Source organism: Empidonax traillii, unplaced genomic scaffold (assembly GCF_003031625.1).
Source record: "Empidonax traillii isolate 1590-97213 ecotype Southwest subspecies unplaced genomic scaffold, ASM303162v1 scaffold1350:size273897, whole genome shotgun sequence".
Taxonomy (NCBI): domain Eukaryota; kingdom Metazoa; phylum Chordata; class Aves; order Passeriformes; family Tyrannidae; genus Empidonax; species Empidonax traillii.
In genome coordinates, this window is record NW_020956543.1 from 113433 (window position 1) to 129953 (window position 16521).

The 16521-nt window shown below is 51.4% G+C and overlaps 1 protein-coding gene across 2 annotated transcripts in view; it reads left to right on the forward strand.

Moving 5' to 3' along the window:
* NSMF (NMDA receptor synaptonuclear signaling and neuronal migration factor) overlaps positions 1–16521 on the forward strand; it is a 42798-nt gene that overhangs the window by 21530 nt on the left and 4747 nt on the right. Inside the window, exons 4-13 of one of the 2 annotated variants that reach the window (XM_027906744.1) lie at positions 3283–3336; positions 3759–3837; positions 5362–5367; positions 5959–6027; positions 9744–9796; positions 11796–11885; positions 13436–13557; positions 14339–14422; positions 15450–15483; positions 16027–16097. In XM_027906744.1, the coding sequence (XP_027762545.1) occupies positions 3283–3336; positions 3759–3837; positions 5362–5367; positions 5959–6027; positions 9744–9796; positions 11796–11885; positions 13436–13557; positions 14339–14422; positions 15450–15483; positions 16027–16097 (662 nt within the window). The remainder of the gene's footprint in view (positions 1–3282; positions 3337–3758; positions 3838–5361; positions 5368–5958; positions 6028–9743; positions 9797–11795; positions 11886–13435; positions 13558–14338; positions 14423–15449; positions 15484–16026; positions 16098–16521) is intronic. The other variant, XM_027906745.1, reaches the window with a different exon arrangement.

Consider the following 16521-nt stretch of genomic DNA (forward strand, 5'->3'; position numbering starts at 1 on the left):
GAGCCATTAATCAAATATATGTCACAGCCTGTGTGCTTTGAATTATAAACTGGTGCACAGTCCATCTTTGCCTGTATGTGGCTGGCAAAGAGTCTGACCTAATTTGTCTGATTTTTACTGTAAACACACATCCAGGCTTTTAGAGCAGAGAGTCCAGCCAGGAAAGGTCCAGGTTTTCTCCTGGAGAAGAAATGGAGTATAAGGACTGTGGAGATCAAACTGTCCAGCTTTCCTGTGTTCATAGTTTCCTAGTAAATATTATTTACTACAGGTAAGATCACCAAAGTTTGGGTTCTGGACCGTCCTTTCATGATTAGATGTTTGAAATTATGTGACTAAATTAATATATGGCCTAAAACTGAAGAATAGTAGTGAAAAAACAGGTAATTATCAAATGTGCAGAACAACTGCAGTCCCATGGAATCCTGTGCGTGGTTTTTAAGCATTATTCCTCTGTTCCCTGGGATTTTTTGGGCTTCACATCGGACACTGCACGTGCAAGTTTAGACTTTATTATTTTTATTGCTGAAGTGCAAGGAAAGGAGTGATAAGAGTATTTCTGTGGGGAAACCTTTTGGGGTTTTATGATCACATGTGTTTTCCCCGTTAAAAAGATTGCTGTGCATGTGTTGACAGAGCCAGCAAGCCTGTCTGAGGATAGGAAAAGAAAGTATTTTCAGGAAAGGAGAGCCCAACCCCAGGGGCTTGGACTGCTGCAGCTCAGGGTGCTGAGTGGACTTGGTTGCAGCCTCATGATGTGTGCTGAATTAAGAAAAGGAAGATTTCCTGTCCTGGTGCTGTGTCATGTCATCCAGCCTGGCTGGATTTCAGTACAAATTTCAATACAAATCCAGAGCACAGCCCCATACCACCTACTGTGAAGAAAATTAACTTAATCCCATCCCAAACTAGCACATCTGAACAAATCAAAATTGCACTGAGCACTGTGGGACTGAAGCAGGTTACTTGATGCAGAACCAAAGGAGAGCTCCACATCACTAATGGAGGGGTTTAACTCCTCATAGCTGGACCTAAACTGCTCAATGTGCTGGAAAATGTGTCCTAGCAAAGCCTGCAGGGAGATGCCATGTTCTGTTTCTGGGCTTTGGAGTTTAATCTGGGTTTTTAACCAGGCAGCAATTTTTGCTGGGGCCAGTGTGAAATGGAGATCTGCCTTTCTGAAAATATATCAGAGAGCAGTTACTTAAATGGGAACAAAGTGGGCCAGTGGATGCCTCCCTGAGTGGTTTGTGTTTCATCCAAGCAGGCAGCAGCTCCCCTTGGTGATTGTCTCGAGCTGAGTGGCTTTTTGGGCACGTGTGGCTGCACAGGCAGCGTCTCTGAGCCCAAATCCCAGCCCAGCACTGGCAGCGTGGAAGGAAATTTTCCTCAGCTTGGTTTCATTTGCACTCTGTACCCAAGTGCTGTCCCTCAGAGATATGAGCAGCACAAGTGGCACAGGCTGCAGGAAGAATTCCCTGGCATGCCCTTCATGCCTGGCTAGCAGGAAAAGGGAGCAGAGAGGAGGGGAGGTGGGGGACAGGCTGATTTCCCCAGAGTTCACCCTGCAGTGCTGCTGCTGTTTGGATTTACATGACACGTTGCTGCAAACCAACCCTCGTGGCAGCCAGGCCTGATTGGCATCATTTAATATGGATTTTGATGCTGAGTTTACACCATTCCAGGGAAGCACAAGCTGCCATCTCCTGGGCTGCTCCCAGCGTCTCACACAGACACATCCACTCGTGGATCCACATCCAGTGGTGCTGGGATTTGGGTGCAGTGGCTGGAGATGCCGATTATGGTGCTGGTGTTCCTCCAGCCTCACCAAGCTGCTCTGCCTGGCCAAAAAGGAGTTTGCTGCCTGCAAACTCCTGGCAGCAACAGCCATACCCATAATCTGAATTTTAATTCGGTGGGTGAGCTCTGGAGCTGAGCTGTGCTGGCTGGTCCCCAGCTGTGTGCTCCTCTGCTGCTGTTCTACCTCTGGCTGGTAAAGAGACCCCTCTGGAGGGTCCCAAATCCTTAATTCTCCATTGAGTGCTGTGTGTAGGGCAGGGATATCTTTCTTAAGTTGACTCATGACTAAGAGAAAAGCAGGGGAGGCTCCCAGGGATGGTCCAGGCAAAGCCTCCTAAGGAAATGAGCTGTTCTTCACAAGCTTTGCTTTGAACCAAAGCTAGTGGCTTAAAAGCTGTAAAATACATCAAGAGATGTCAGTTCTTTGAGATGTGTTGCCCCTGAGAAGTCTATACAGAATTGTTGGCTAAAAAAGGAATTTGTACAACTTCTTCACCACTTCTGTGGGTTTGAGACTTCAAACAAGTAATTCCTTTGCAGTCTTGAGTTGTTCTGCATTGCTTCTCTGTGTTTTGGAGGAGAGCAGACTGAGGGACTGCATCACAAGTCTTTACTATGCTGGAACTCAGCTTTCATTTCACATATATATTTCCTCAGGGTGCCTTTAAACAAGACTTGACGTGAACTCTTTGCTGAGAAGGAGTGTCTGGTACAGCTTTCTGTAGATTTCTGGGAAGCTTCACTTCTGGGGAATTCTCCCCAGTTGCAGTTGGCAGTTTTTGCATCTGTGATTGCAGCCACTTCTTGTACCTTCAGGGAGCAGCAGGGTCAGTCTGGAATATGTGATGAGCTGTACAAAACACGTGGGAAGATGTTTTGGTCTGCAGTGGTTGTGTCTGCAGTGGACATGTGGGGTTTGACTGGGTCTGAGCCAGTGCAAGTGAGCTAAAAAACCCCTTGACGATGGCAGGATGTGAATGGCTAAGATGCCACAGCTGCAAATGATCTGAAAACTCGAATGACTGAAGCAACACCAACCTGTGGCAACACATTGGGCAAGGAAGCCACAAACTGGGAGTGAAGCAAGATGAAAAATCAGGGAGCCCCAAATCCCAGGAATCCGGTCCACTGAGATCTCTCAAGCCTTGTGTCAGTGGATTTCAGTACCCCTCTGATTTTCTGCCTGCCTGACTCCAGGGACAGGTCCCTCCTCCTGGTCACCACCACCCCACACATGTAATTAGTGACTTGTTTTGCTGCCTGCTTTTTGTTTTAGTGATCATTCAGTGAAGATGATGCAGTGTCCTGATGCCCTGGAATTAGGAAATAATCCACAGCTGGTTTTGGCAGGGCAGTTTACAAACAGAGGTGACCAAGTCAGCCCAGTTACCTGCAGATTTATAGCTGAGGGGCAGCTTGACTTCCAAACCAGATGAACTCCTGAGGGCCAGGTCTCCAGGAGGTGTGTGAGGGGTTTATTGAAGCTTCAGTGGCACCAAAAGAGATCTCAGGCTCACAGTTCTCAGGAGAGGCTCTTGCCAGAGGCTTTATCAGAAAGAAATGGAGGAATGGGACATTTCAAATTAATGGTATAAAGGAGAAGGCAGAGACTGGAAAATGCTTTTAATGAAAAATTTTTCTTTCCCTTGGTTTTTTTTGGTTGTTTTTTTTTTTTCCCCTGGTTCAAATGTCACTTCTGTAATTCCTGGATTACTCTAATCTTCTGTGCTTAGGACAGAGCTTTTATTCTTCATTTAGTAGCCTGATAGACAGGCTTAGCACCAATTTACAGAGCACTGGGTGGCAGTGTGCATATATATGAGGATGATGAGACTCCTGCTCAGTACAGGGCAGGATGCTGAAGAAGAAAAAGTCCTCAGAGAAAGAGCTTGGGAAGTCTGACTGTCTGAAGGATGTCTGTGCCCTCTGGATACTCAGGCTTTGCTCTCTCTCTCTTCCAGATGATGTCCCCATACGAACCTGGTTCCCAAAGGAGAACCTCTTCAGTTTTCACACTGCTACTACAACTATGCAAGCGTAAGTGAACCCCCTGCTGTGGCTTCTGTGTGTTCTCAGAGCCCAGAGCCTGCTCAGAGCTGTGTCTGAGAGCCTCGAGCTGTGTGTTTGGCACTACAGTCCAGGGGTGAGAGAGAGAGAAACTTGTCTCTCATTAATTTTTTTTCCCACTGATTAGTTCTTTCCTACTGCTCTCATTTATTTGGTTCTGCCTTCTTGAACTCCTTGGGCTCCTCAGACCTCCCTTTCCATGGGATAAGATGTAGCCCTGCAGTTCTGCACTGGTCTGGCCATTTGAAGAAGTTGTCACTAAAATCCCTGTGAAGTGTGAAGGGGTGTGAGTTGAAAGAGCCTTTCCCTGCACATTCCATGCAGGATTTGGTGGCCCTGGTTGCTGTGCCTTGGGAGGAGACAGTTCTCAAAGGGCTGAAGAGAGTGAGGAAAGCCTCATTTCCACGTTGTACCCAGCTTGTCAGGAAAGTTTTGTCTTCCTGGCTTAAAGTATTTCCTCCCTGCCTGGAAAGCCAAGGCAAGCAGTGAGGAAAATGAGACAATGTCCTGCCTTCCAAGGCCCTTCTCCAGCCTTGCCACTTTTTCCCTGTGTGCTTCTTCCAGTGTCTGGAACTCCCTCAGCTCTCCTGCTCTCCCTGTTTTCTTCTTGTCTCATCTGGTGTCCTTTTTGTAATCTGTTTCTCTGACATTTCTTCTTTCCCTCATACCCTTCCCTTCCCAAATCCTGAAGAGGGGCTGATTGTTGATCCTGGGATAACCCAGACTGGATCAGACCTGTAAGGATTGCTGCAGGGAGGGCTGGATCCGACACTGAGGAGCAGAGGAGCTGCATTCCCCAGAGAAAAACTCTTTAAAGATGTTGGCTGATAACAGTTCATGGTGTTTTACAGTTCTGATCTGAGCCACAGACCATGCACAAAATCAGCACGTTGTCTTTGGGCACATTCTTTGCTCTCTGACTGCACATTTGCTGGGCTGAAGATTTGTGGCAGGGTGATGGCCCATGGCAGGGCTTACAGGGCTTGAAGGCCAAAGTGACGTTGGTTTGGGGAATGGTGTCCTAAGGAAACCCTTGAGGAGCACAACCCCCCTGGGTTACCATTTCTGGAGGTTCTTTGCTGCCTCTGGAAAGTGCACAGAAACATCTCCAGAAGTTCAGGGCACCTCTCTGAGGTGTTGGGGTGGCTCCCCACGTGCCCCTGGACTCTGCTCCAGTGCTGTCCCTGCTCCAGAAGCCTGTGGAGGTGCAGTTTGATGGGCCCCATCCAGCTCTTGTACCTCTGCCTGTTCTCTGGCTCTGTGTGGAGCTTACCTGGCATCCAAGCCCCACTGTCACCACTGCCCCAAGGAGGATAAAGCTGGGCAAGCTGGAGTTCTCACCACTGAGAAATGTTTAATTTAAAAAGCAATTTCCTTCCACCTAACAAGAAGTATTCCTTCTGGAGTGAGAACTCCCTCAGAACACTGACTGGGGCTGAGCACTAACGACTTCCTCTTCTCTCTCTTTTTCCCTGCATCTCCTGGAATCTCTAGCATCTCGTAAGTATAATCTTCAGTTTTTATTTCTTTGTCTGTTGGTGTCCTGGATAAACTCTCCTCTCCTCTCCTCTCCTGTCCATCATATCCACTCATGCTCTCCCTGTGCCAGGGGCTGTCTCTCAGCTGGCAGGAGGTTACACCAGTAGGCCTACATGGATCACACCCCAACCATCCCCATCTTCGAGGTGCAGACCCCACCTGCTGGCACACTTCTACCCCTCTCAGTCCTGGTGTGCAGAGGGGGTGTGTCTGCAGCTCCCAGCTCCATTCTCTGTAGCAGGGATGGGGCTGCTCAGCCCTGGTCTTTGGGGCTGATCTGTGCTTGAGGAGCAGCTGCTTGTCCGGCCCCCACTCTGGGGAGTGAGGAGCTGTGGTTTGGGGAGTGAGGAGCTGTGGTTTGGGGAGTGAGGAGCTGTGGTTTGGGGAGTGAGGAGCTGTGGTTTGGGGAGTGCCCTGCCCCACACTCAGGGCTGTCCATCCCAGGGCAGCACAGCCTCTGTGTTGTCTGGTGAGAGCCTTTCCTGTCTGTGTTCCGTGTCCTCTCCAGTTCCAAGCTGTGGAGTTGCTTAATGGCTTGAAATGGTTTCCCAGGGCGTTCAGGGGCTACGCAGAGAGGAAGAGACGGAAACGGGAGAATGATTCCGCAGCTCTTATCCAGAGGTAGGGCCCCTTCCCTCCGGGAGCTGTGACCCTGCCTGGTGTTGCATGGGCCCTTTGGGTGTCAGCAGCGAGCCCTGGTGGCACTGGCTGTGTCCCTGTCTGTGTGCTGTCCGCAGGGACACTGGCAGTGGCCGTGTTGGAACTGTGGAGGGGAAGAGCTGATCTCCGTCTTCTTAAAGAGCACTGTCAGGTTCCTTACGGCATCCCAAATATACTGTGAGATCTGTGTCTCAGGTAGAAGAGTTTAAAAAAATTGAAGATGCAATTTCCCAGCCTTCTCCCAAATACTTGGAATTTTATATCATCGTAGAATGGTTTAGGTTGGAAGGGACCTTAAATATCATCTACTTCCAACTCCTCTGCCGTGGGCAGGAATTTGGTTGAGGTGGGCTGAACACTTTTATGTGCTGCTGCTGCTGCATCTAAAAATGCACCTCAAAAATCTGAGACTTAGGCAAAGTTAACAACAAGAAGTCTGGTTTTTCACCTTTTTTTTTTTTTTTCAATAATAGAAAGGGAAAAAAAGGGGGATGGGGGCTGATTACTTTTCTATGTGTTAACACAGAGGCCTGGTTTCCCTCTGCAGGCCTCCTATGGCACATCACTTACCCACAGTGGGAATCAGAACTGGTTTGTTTTTTGAAATGTGCCAAGGCTCGTGTATTTTGGCAGCCTACTAAAAAGGGTAACACAGTGTTTGTGTCACTGCTTAAAAAGTGCCATGATGACTTCACTGCTCAAAACCAAGTGGGAGAAAAACATCAGTTTTTTTTTGTCTGGGAAATTGCCAGGCAGACTTTTTTTTCTTTTTTTTTTTTTTAGCAGCTTAAGGATGGTGTGTTTTTCTTAAAACAAGAATGAAGAGAAATAAAAATCAATACTAAAGACGCTTTCAACAAATAGTGTATCTTTAAAAAGAGGGAGATTTCTCAGGGTCAGGAAGACAGAGGCAAGTCTTGGTGAGGAATTGGCTTGTTCATGTGGTGCTGTGAGCGCAGGAGCAGGAGCTTTGTGCCTTGGTGGTGCTGTGTGGTCAAGGGAGAGGATGGAGTCACCTCCTCCTTGTGTTGGGTGGCCAGGATGTCCCCTGTGCACACTGAAGTTGCAGGCAGGGCTGCACAGCAGGAGCACATCCGTGTTTATCGTGTCCCAGAGAGGAGCTAGGACAGCACTGGTGGGATTTTGGCTGTGCCATGTGCAAGCAGGCAGTTAGTAGGACTGCTGGCAGTGTTCAGCTCCCTCCTGCAGGGAGTGAGGAATCCCCAGCCCCACCTCACTGCTGGGTGCTTGTTGTGCAGCCCGGCGTGGCCTCGGGTGTTTTGGGGTCCAGTTGTTGCTGCCCAGCCCCTTCAGTCCTTGACCCTGGGAGGCTGGTTTGTGTGGCCTGGCACACAGGGCTGGCTCTGGTGCCCAGGGAGGCTGGATTGCACGGCATGGCACCCAGGGATGCTGCCTTGGCACTCAGGGATGCCCAGAGTGAACCATGTGCCTGCTGCGGGAGCAGCCAGGGAGGGGAACGGGAGAGGTGCTGCCAGGAGTGTGGGTAGAGAAGAGGCTTCTCTGCACAGTGTGGTGACCCTCCGTGGGCAGAGATGAAGGCTGTGGAGTGAGGCTGAGGTGTCTTGGAGTCCCTCTGGCTGGGATGGAGACCCTGGAGGTGCCACGGGGTCGTGCGTGTCAGGCAAACTGGAGCCTGTCAGGAAGAGCACTGGTCAGAAAAGGGAGTAAGAAGGAGATTTTGTCACTGAAACTTGAGAGGTGCTGGTTGTGTTGTGAAGGGTGAAGAGATCTTGCAGGTGATCAGGTGACACAGGGGTTCTGGGTGCAATGGCAGGAGGCAGGCAGGAAGGCTGGGCAGGTTTATGGAGCCCCACTGCTCACAGAGCAGGTTACACCTTCCCCAGGGCCAGTCCTGCCATGCTGACAGGGACCTACCAAAAACCCTCAGAGCAATCTGGATGCCCACATTAGGAGTCAGTCCCGGGCTTGCATCTCCTTTCCAAAGTGCTGTTTTTTTCTGGAGGAGATGAGAAGGAGCAAACGTTCTTCGTCCCATTCTCTGAGCATTTAGTGTGGTGTTAACCTTGAGCAGCTGGAGCTCCCTGGAGCTGCTCTGAGCAGTATTTAGGTTTCTCATGGGAGAATCCAAGCAGTCCAGGCAGCTGGGAGCAGCGTTCTCTGGCAAAGGCTGCTTTACCCCTCTGCCCTCAGGGGCTGAAGAATCTCCTCTGTGGAGAGGACAACTGAGCATTTAACAAGAAGCGGGATTTTACTCCATAATACCAAATGGCCAAAGGATGTAACAGTGGCCTTGGCAATTAACAGTGGTGCTCAGTGTCTGGTTTGATCTTGGGCTGACAGTGGACCACAAAGATTTTCATTCTGATGAGTTATAACATATATCTGAGACTTTTTCTTTGTGTAAAGGGCAGCCCTGGTTCCCTTAAAATGATGTATTTATTTGGATTTGAATGCAGTGCACAGTAGGACAGACCCCACTGTCAGTCGTGGTGCACCCCAGAAGGCTCTGTGTGTTGGGCCAGCCCAGCATGTGTCAGTGGATGTGTCTGAAGGGGCAGTTTTCTGATCCACAGCAGTGATTCTTCACACACTCAATTATAGATATAATAAATCTTTGGAAAACATGAATAGCCCAAGTGCAGATGGAAATTTGGCACGAAATAATGTTGCTCCCAGCTGCTGGTTTTCCTTCTTGAGCTGCCGAATTTGGATGCTGATGACAAGAAGGGATCCAGGGGCTAAGTGGGGAAGTGCAGAGGGTGACATGGGTTAAGTGCTCTCCCACGAGGACGTTGTTTGGGTGGATCTCCCTGTACAGGAGCAGAGGTATCCAAATTTCTCTGAACAACTTCACACTGTGAAGTTGTGTGTGTCTCCTGGTCCAGTGCTAAAGCATCTGCATGGTTGTGACATGTCCCTACTCACCCCATTAACCTGTGTGTGAGCCAGACAACTTGTCATTGACCCCTTTCATCAGCTGGAGTCTCTGTTGCTTGGTGTCTGTGGTGTGTGCTGGGGGCAGAAGGGAATCCAGGAAGGCTCCTCCACTCCCTGTAGGTTCCCTGACATCCTGGGGCTGCACTGTGGGGTGAAGTCACCCTGACTGAGTAGGGTTCATGGAGAGGTGACACTTCTCTTGATAGTCCACTTGCTGCTCCTCCCTCTGTCTCTTCTGCTGTCCTGTTTGATTCCTGTCCTGTTCCTGCCTTGGTGAGTGGTGAGAAACTAAAGGAAACAGGTGCCTTGCTCTCAGAGGGGCTGCACAAAGAATCCCCTTGCCGTGGCCTCTCAGGGGTGACCAGGCCAGACTGTTTTACCCAGACCTGACTGTGGGGTGGAGCTGCTCCCCAGGGCTTGCCCTCCAGGGCAGTGGGGGTGGCAGCTGCAGCAGAGAGCAGGTCCATGGGGACTGTGCCTCAGTCCCAGCAAAGGGAGAGCAGGCTGTGAGCAGGAGGTGCCAGGTGGGACCCCCCTTAGCCCGTGCCAGGGAGCTCGGAATAGTCCTGCTCTGGGCAAACACAACCAGTGTCAGTGCAGGCTGGGGACCTGACCTCCAGCTTCTGAAAGCCCAGAAGGGAATACACCATCATCCATCCCCATTTTGGTTTTGTTCCTCCCCATTTTTTCAGTCCTGCTGGGCCCAGGTGTTGCTTTGCCTCACCTTTCTCAAAGGTTGTGTTTGGCCTTTCTTTCAGGAATTTTCGGAAGCACCTCCGCATGGTGGGGAGCCGAAGGGTTAAAGCACAAAGTAAGTGAGCACCTGTGAGCTGTGGCTGTGAGGAGCTGGGGTTTGTGCTGGAGGGACGTGGGGGAGCTCTGTCACATGCAGGTGTGGGTGGAAAGGACCTGGCACTGGGCTGGAGAGAGGATTTGACCTGCTGGTGCCATTTATCCTGCAAAAAAGAAGGCCAGGTTGCTGCAAGTCTCCAGGGTGTGCGGATGTCTCCAAGCAGCCTGAAAGTTACTTCCAAGCACCCTCTGCCTTGGCTGTGGGAGATCTTTGGTGCAAGGAATGGAAGGAAAGCTGCAGCATCCTTGCCCTGTGTGTGGGTTTTGGTGGAGGCTCATGAGGAGAAGCCGAGCTGGGAGTTGAGCAGAGCTGGAAGCGCTGCCCGGGCTCCTGTGCAGCTGTGCCAGCTGTGCCTCCTGGGGTGGGCAGTGCTCCATGTGCCCTGCAGGCTGCTGGCTGTGTCCTTCTCCCACTGCCATCCCTACAGCAGGACCTGGGGGAACGTTGCCTGCTGGGAGCTAAGAGGATGATGGAAGGGAGAAAGAAGAGGAACAGGAGACTGGAGCAAGGGGGAAATATGCCTCACTGGGGAAGAAATCCCCTCTTAGGCCTGGGAAATGGCAGTTCCCTTTCCCTGCAGAAGGCAACACTCCTTCATAACTTGGTTGGGGCAGCTCCCTTGTCACTGTGAAGTGGGCTGAGAGCGGTGTAACCTGCTCCTGAGAGCTGAGGATTGCTCCAGAACAGCTTGTTCTTCCCACCCCCTGGCCAGGCATCATGTACAGACTGCCCACAGCAAAGCACTGCTGAGTTCAATCTGCATTCTTTCCTCTCTCATGAGCTGTGGGAAGTGATCAGCAAAGAGCTTTGCCCTTTCCACAGTCTTTATTGGCATCTGAGTTAGCGCTGCCTGACGTGGCCAGGGCTCACCTCCCCCAGAGCTGGGGGGAAGCTCAGGCATGTCCCTACCTCTGGAACTCTGGGGTCATGTTTTCAAAGCTTTCCTCGTGTGCACAATACCTCAGTGCCTGGTTTGGAATGCAAACTGAGGGTGGGGATCACCTGAAGAACTGAAGATGTGATTTCTCTCCCTGGACACCCACCCTGGACACCCTGCAGGAGGGGACAGGTCACACCCACCCTGGACACCCTGCAGGAGGGGACAGGTCACACCCACCCTGGACACCCTGCAGGAGGGGACAGGTCGCTTCTCAGCTGTTCTGATCCAGACCTGCAGTGGATTCCTGTGCTGCTGTGACTGCTGCAAACTCCCTGTCTGCCACCAGAAATAGGCATTAGTGGCTATAAGTGGCTGTTAATCTCGGCACAGTGGCTCTTACACGGGCTTGCCAAGTCAGGCATGGTGGTTGGCACTTCCCAGGAATTTGCCTGTGGTGCAGCCAGCTGGGCCAAGCTCCCTGGATTGCAATTGGGAAATGCCAGTACAAACAATACAATACTCCTTGGGAAAGAAAAACAAAGCAGAGGTGGTGCTCACGGGAGTGCAGGCAAGCAAAGCCTGAAGGATTTCCTCTTTGGCAGTGAAAGTTAGAAAGCCTGAGGTTTCCAGAGACATTCCTGCCCTGCTGTTTGGTCCAGCTCCGACTGGGATGAAGGGATGAAGAACATGAAGGGAGAGCTGCCTGGAGAGCTACTGCCTTCTTCTGGTCATGCAGGTCATTAGCTGTGCAGTGCATCTTCCTGTGAGCCTTTGAGTCCAAGCACTCGCACTGGGACGCTGGAACAGCCTTGTTGAATTGAGGTTTGAGCTGTGTGCATTCAAGGAGACCATCAAGTGTTGTCCTTTCTCCCTGCCCTGTGCAGGGCACTTTGTGCTGTGTAGAGGAGAGACCCGTGTTTGCTGTGTGGAAAGGAGTCACGCTTGGCAAGTGGAAGGACGAGCCCAGGGGAGTCTGGGATGTGTGGCTTTGGTGGAAATCTACTGGCTGTTTTGTTTGGTGGCAGCAGCAGAGGTGGCTTTGGGATCTGTTAATGTCCTGCTCTGGTTTTATCCTAGCCTTTGCCGAACGGCGTGAGAGGAGCTTCAGCAGGTCCTGGAGTGACCCGACTCCCATCAAAGCTGATTCCTTCCATGACTCTCGAGAAAGTGAGTTCTGAGTCCTTCCTCCTGTGGAGGTGTTGGCTGGAGTCCCACTGGAGTAACTCCTCTGTGCCCTTCTGTCCTGTCTGTGATCCTTTTAGTCTCCTGAGATCGGAGCACGTGACGCTCCAGGTGTTTGTACCTGTTCATCTGTGTGTACCTCTATTCGTCTGTAGGGCACAACCCATCAAACCTCAGGTTGTTAAGCAGCTGCCAAAGGATACCCAGTGGTACAGCTCTCTTACAGCCCTCTGTTCCCATCATCCCTTATTTGGTTGGGACCCAGACAACCCACCTGGAAGCTTGCCAGTCCAAGCTTACCTTCACCCATGCAGGAGCCCCTTCTGAGCTCTTCCCTAGGCTGGAATAGCTCCAGAACACAACTGAAGTGCTCTGTGAGATGGAGCTTTGATTTCCTGGCTGTGCTGCCTGCACAGGTCATAGCTTGATAGGTGGTGATCTTCATTTGGGCTGCCAGGAATTCCTCTGGGAATCCCCAGTAGTGCTGCCACGTTCTGCTTGTGGGGACTGAGATGCTGTTGTGCTAATTTACAGGAGGAAATGCCAGCATCTTCCCACTGTATTCTTCTAGAGGGAATGGCTGTTTTACAAAGGTTTTGTTGAAAGCCTGTAGGCAGGAACTTGGTGGTGATGAGTTCGCCCATGTTGAAACGGATTTCACTATTGAAATGGCCTGACCTCCCAGGTAAGCGTGAGATCTGGCCCTGCTAGCTGCACCAGACTGCAGGGGCAGGTGTCTGAAAGGCAGGCCAGGTTCAAAACGTGACCTGCTTGTTGCTTGGCAGTCTGCTCCCCCCCCTGCTCCCTCAGCTAAGCAGAGGCACACGGAACAGCCCCGGTTCAGACAGGCTCCAGGCACTGCCCAGCGACACTCGGACACCCCGGCAGGCACAAAGGGAGGCATCTCGGTTCTCTTTCCTCAGTCCAGGAACCATCTCTTATTTTTAACCTTTATGGGTCCATTATATTCCTTCCAGATGTTTTTTTCCCCAGGAGGCATTGAAGGCCAACAGGTAAGGTCAGTTTGGAGAGCAAATTCGAGTCCACTGTTGCACTCTGACTGTTTGCTGCAGCTGTCCTCACACATGCTCTAAGAATCCTCTGCCAGGATCAGTCTGACCAGCAAGGCAGATTGGCTTTATAATCCCTCAAAAGAAGTAGTCAGAGCAGTAATTACTACGAGGAGACCAGCTTTGAAGTCTTTGGACTTTTGCTTCTCAGCTTGGCAATGCTGAAGTGTAGAGAGTCTGTCTGTGTTCTGTCTCCTTCTCCATGTCTGGAGTGACAGGGTGACTGAGCCTGGTGACTGTGAGGGTGGTGAAGCTCTGTGGTACGTGGTGTGGAGCTCTTCGTGCACTCTCCATCCGTTCCGTGTCTGTCTGTCAGGAGACACCAGCCCCAGAGTGTGCTGTCTGTCACTCTGGGGGACGCAGGAGGGCACAAGTCTGGTGGCTCGTGGAGCCTCCTGCGAGGCAGCTGCCAGGATGGATGGGGAAAGCTGTTCTGCCCTGGTAATGCTCCCTGTGTCCTGGCAGGCCATGACCTTCAGGATTCCTGCGGCACTCTGGAGGGGGACTTCGACTTGAACTGGGAAGCAGAAAAGGAACTTGAAGCCATGGCATGTGACGGAGAAGACTTTATTCCACCAAAAATAATGGTGAGGGTTTCCAGCTCAGCTGCCTGTGTCTGCTCAGGCTCTGTGTGTCCTTTCAGAGCTGCTGAGTTTGGGATCTCCGTGGGAAGAGGCAAGTCTGTTGTGCAGGCAGTGCCTCAGGTGTGTGTGAGGGTCACTCAGAGATCAGCCAAGACATGACATGCTGTTCAGACCTGTTATTGTTGGGGTTAATGTGTTGAAAGAAAACTGGAATGAAGGACCTGTAATCCAAATCAGAGCAGGACTGACACCAGCACAAAGCCTGAGTCTGGTTAACCCTGAAAATGGAGACCTGAGTCCTGAACCTGAACCCTGACCTTCAGCCAGAGTTGCCAGGCACCTGCCTGATGCCTGTGGCCCTGAGCCTGATGCAGTGTCCCACCAGCAACCAGCCACTCCTGCCTTCTGAACACTCCCTGCATTCCCTACAGCCAGAGGGGAGGCCATACAGGAGGGATCCCTACTGGGATACAGCCATTCCTGGTGACACATCCTCTGTGCACACCAGCCTCCCCTTCCCAAACTGTTCTCTCTGCTGCCTGTGAGGCAGAGCTGTGTGCTCCTGTGTTGGGGGTCCAGGAGGCTGTGACACAGCAGGTACTGGGCAGGCCTGGGATGCTTTGTGGTGGAGCAAAGACTGGAATACCTTCCACAGGGATGCAGAGAGGCTTAAGTGACACCCGAGAGCAGCTGAACAGGGCACTGTTGGCATGGATTATGTGCTTCTGTCCACTCTGTGCTGCCTCCTCCTCATGCTTTTGCACCTCTTTTTTATCTCTTGCAGCTCATTTCTTCCAAGGTGCCCAAAGCAGAGTATGTCCCAACCATTATCCGCAGGGACGACCCCTCCATCATCCCCATCCTCTATGTAAGTAAATCCCTTCTGCTGTAGGTGAGGAACAGGCTTCATAGGGAGAATTTTTGATTTCCCAGGTTCCTGTTATGGTCACTCCAAAGCACTGATGTGATTTGGAAGAGCTGCCAGGGAGGGGCTGTGCTGTGAACCCACAGCAGCTTTGTGGGGGCTCAAGGGCTGGGTGGAACAGGAAGGGGCAGTGAAAATTGGCCCATGAGGGTGGTTGGGCTCTTCAGGCCCAGCCAAACTGCAAGGGGATATTATCAAGGGAAGGCAGGGCAGGCTGGATCACAGGCAGAGCTCTGCATTGCCAGGCTTAGGGCTCCTCCTTATGCTCATCCTTGGGATGAGCAGGACCTCGGAGCTCAGCAGTGAACACAGACCCCACCACCCCACGGGCTGTGCTGCATCCCTGCCAGTCACTAATTGAACTCTGATTTTTCTCTGGGAATCTGGCCTGAGCAGGTGTGTGAAACAGCAGCAAGGAGTCGTGGGTCTCTTTTTTCCTCACTTAATTTGAAAGGGAAAGTGGGACCGAGAGCCCAGAGAGCCCTGTGTGCGGCAGGCAGTGCTGCTGGGGGCTCAGCCTTGCTGCCTCCCTTCCTTGGGGAGTTGTGCAGTTGTCCTGATGATCCTGCTGTGCCAGAGGCACTATGTTGGGAGTGCAGCTGTTTGTCAGCCAGCTTGCACATGGCCAAAGCTGGCTGCAAACTGTGGGCCAAGAGGCAAATAGGCATTGCTGATGCTGACTGCATCTGATGGACAGTCTGTGCTCTGGATGTGTCTGCAGCCTTCATCTCCAAGCCTTTGGGTGGATTTGGTCTTCGTGGGCAGCTGAGCCTTCAGCTTCTGTGCTGAAATGTGATTTAGGTGGTGATTGCTGTGCTGTGACTGCCAGCCTTGAGGTGGTGTAACTGTGCCCTTAGAGCATCCCTTGGCCTGGGAAGGGGATTGTGTGCAGTATTAGAGACCATGATGCTGTCATGGGAGCTGGTGTAGTGACAGTGAACCTTTGTCTGTCCTTTATCTTGGTTTCCAGGACCATGAACATGCCACCTTCGATGACATCTTAGGTACGTGGGTGTTACTTCCTTTTCTCACTTCCTGCCCGTTGCAAATGGAACCCATCAATGTGCCACTCACTCAGCTGCCCTCTGCCTCAGCTGCCACTCATAAAGGCGTTTCTGCCACCCCAGTGACACATGACAGCCAGTCAGCTGCTCTTGGATGTGCTGCTGTCATAAACCTTCCCTTCTGGGGCTCCTTTTCCATGCCAAGCTCCCGGTTTGTGGAAGGGAAAGTGAGGCACAGGGGCAGCAGATACCTGTGAATTGCACCTGTGTGGTGGGTGGGAGCATGAACAGGGTCAGGCTCTGCTCCTGTGCCATGGTCAGGGCAGTGGTTGGTGGTGCCATCCCTCCCCTGCCCTGTGACACCCTGGGATTCTGCTTCCCACAGCACCCGTGGCATGTTGGTGCTGAGCAGCTCTCCCAGCTCAGCCTCCTGCCTGCAGGACTGAAGTGAAAAGAAACAAGATTGATTTTTAACCTCCTCCATGGTTCATATTTTTCAACATCTTTGGGTTTTGTTTTGTTTTGTTCTGTTTTGTTTTGCAGAGGAAATAGAGAAGAAACTTAACATTTATCGCAAAGGCTGCAAAATCTGGAAGATGCTGATATTTTGCCAGGTATGTGGAAGTTGTGAATTGCTTGGGTGATTTGCTACAAGTTTGTCTTTTTCTACAGGGAGAATGAAATAAAGGAAGCAATATTCCAAAGTCAGGTTGTGTTGAAGTCACTGCCAGTGCACAGCTCTCACTTCCCATTTCCCAGGCACTGAGCAGGCTGGAGTTGCTGTGACAGCGGCAAATCAAACCTGATTTAGTGAGGCCAGGACAAGAGCTGGGCTGGTTCTCAGCTGCTCTCAAGGAACCCCAGGCAAACCAGCAGCAGCACAGACCTCAAAAGGGGATTCCAGAGCCAGGAACAAGCATTTGCAGTGTCATGGTTATCGTTTGCATCCAGCTTCGGTGTGACAGTGACAGTGGTGCAGGCTGCAAATCAGGCTGGCAGGTGGCTCAGCTGGGAGCTGGAGGCCAGTGGAGGCAGGAG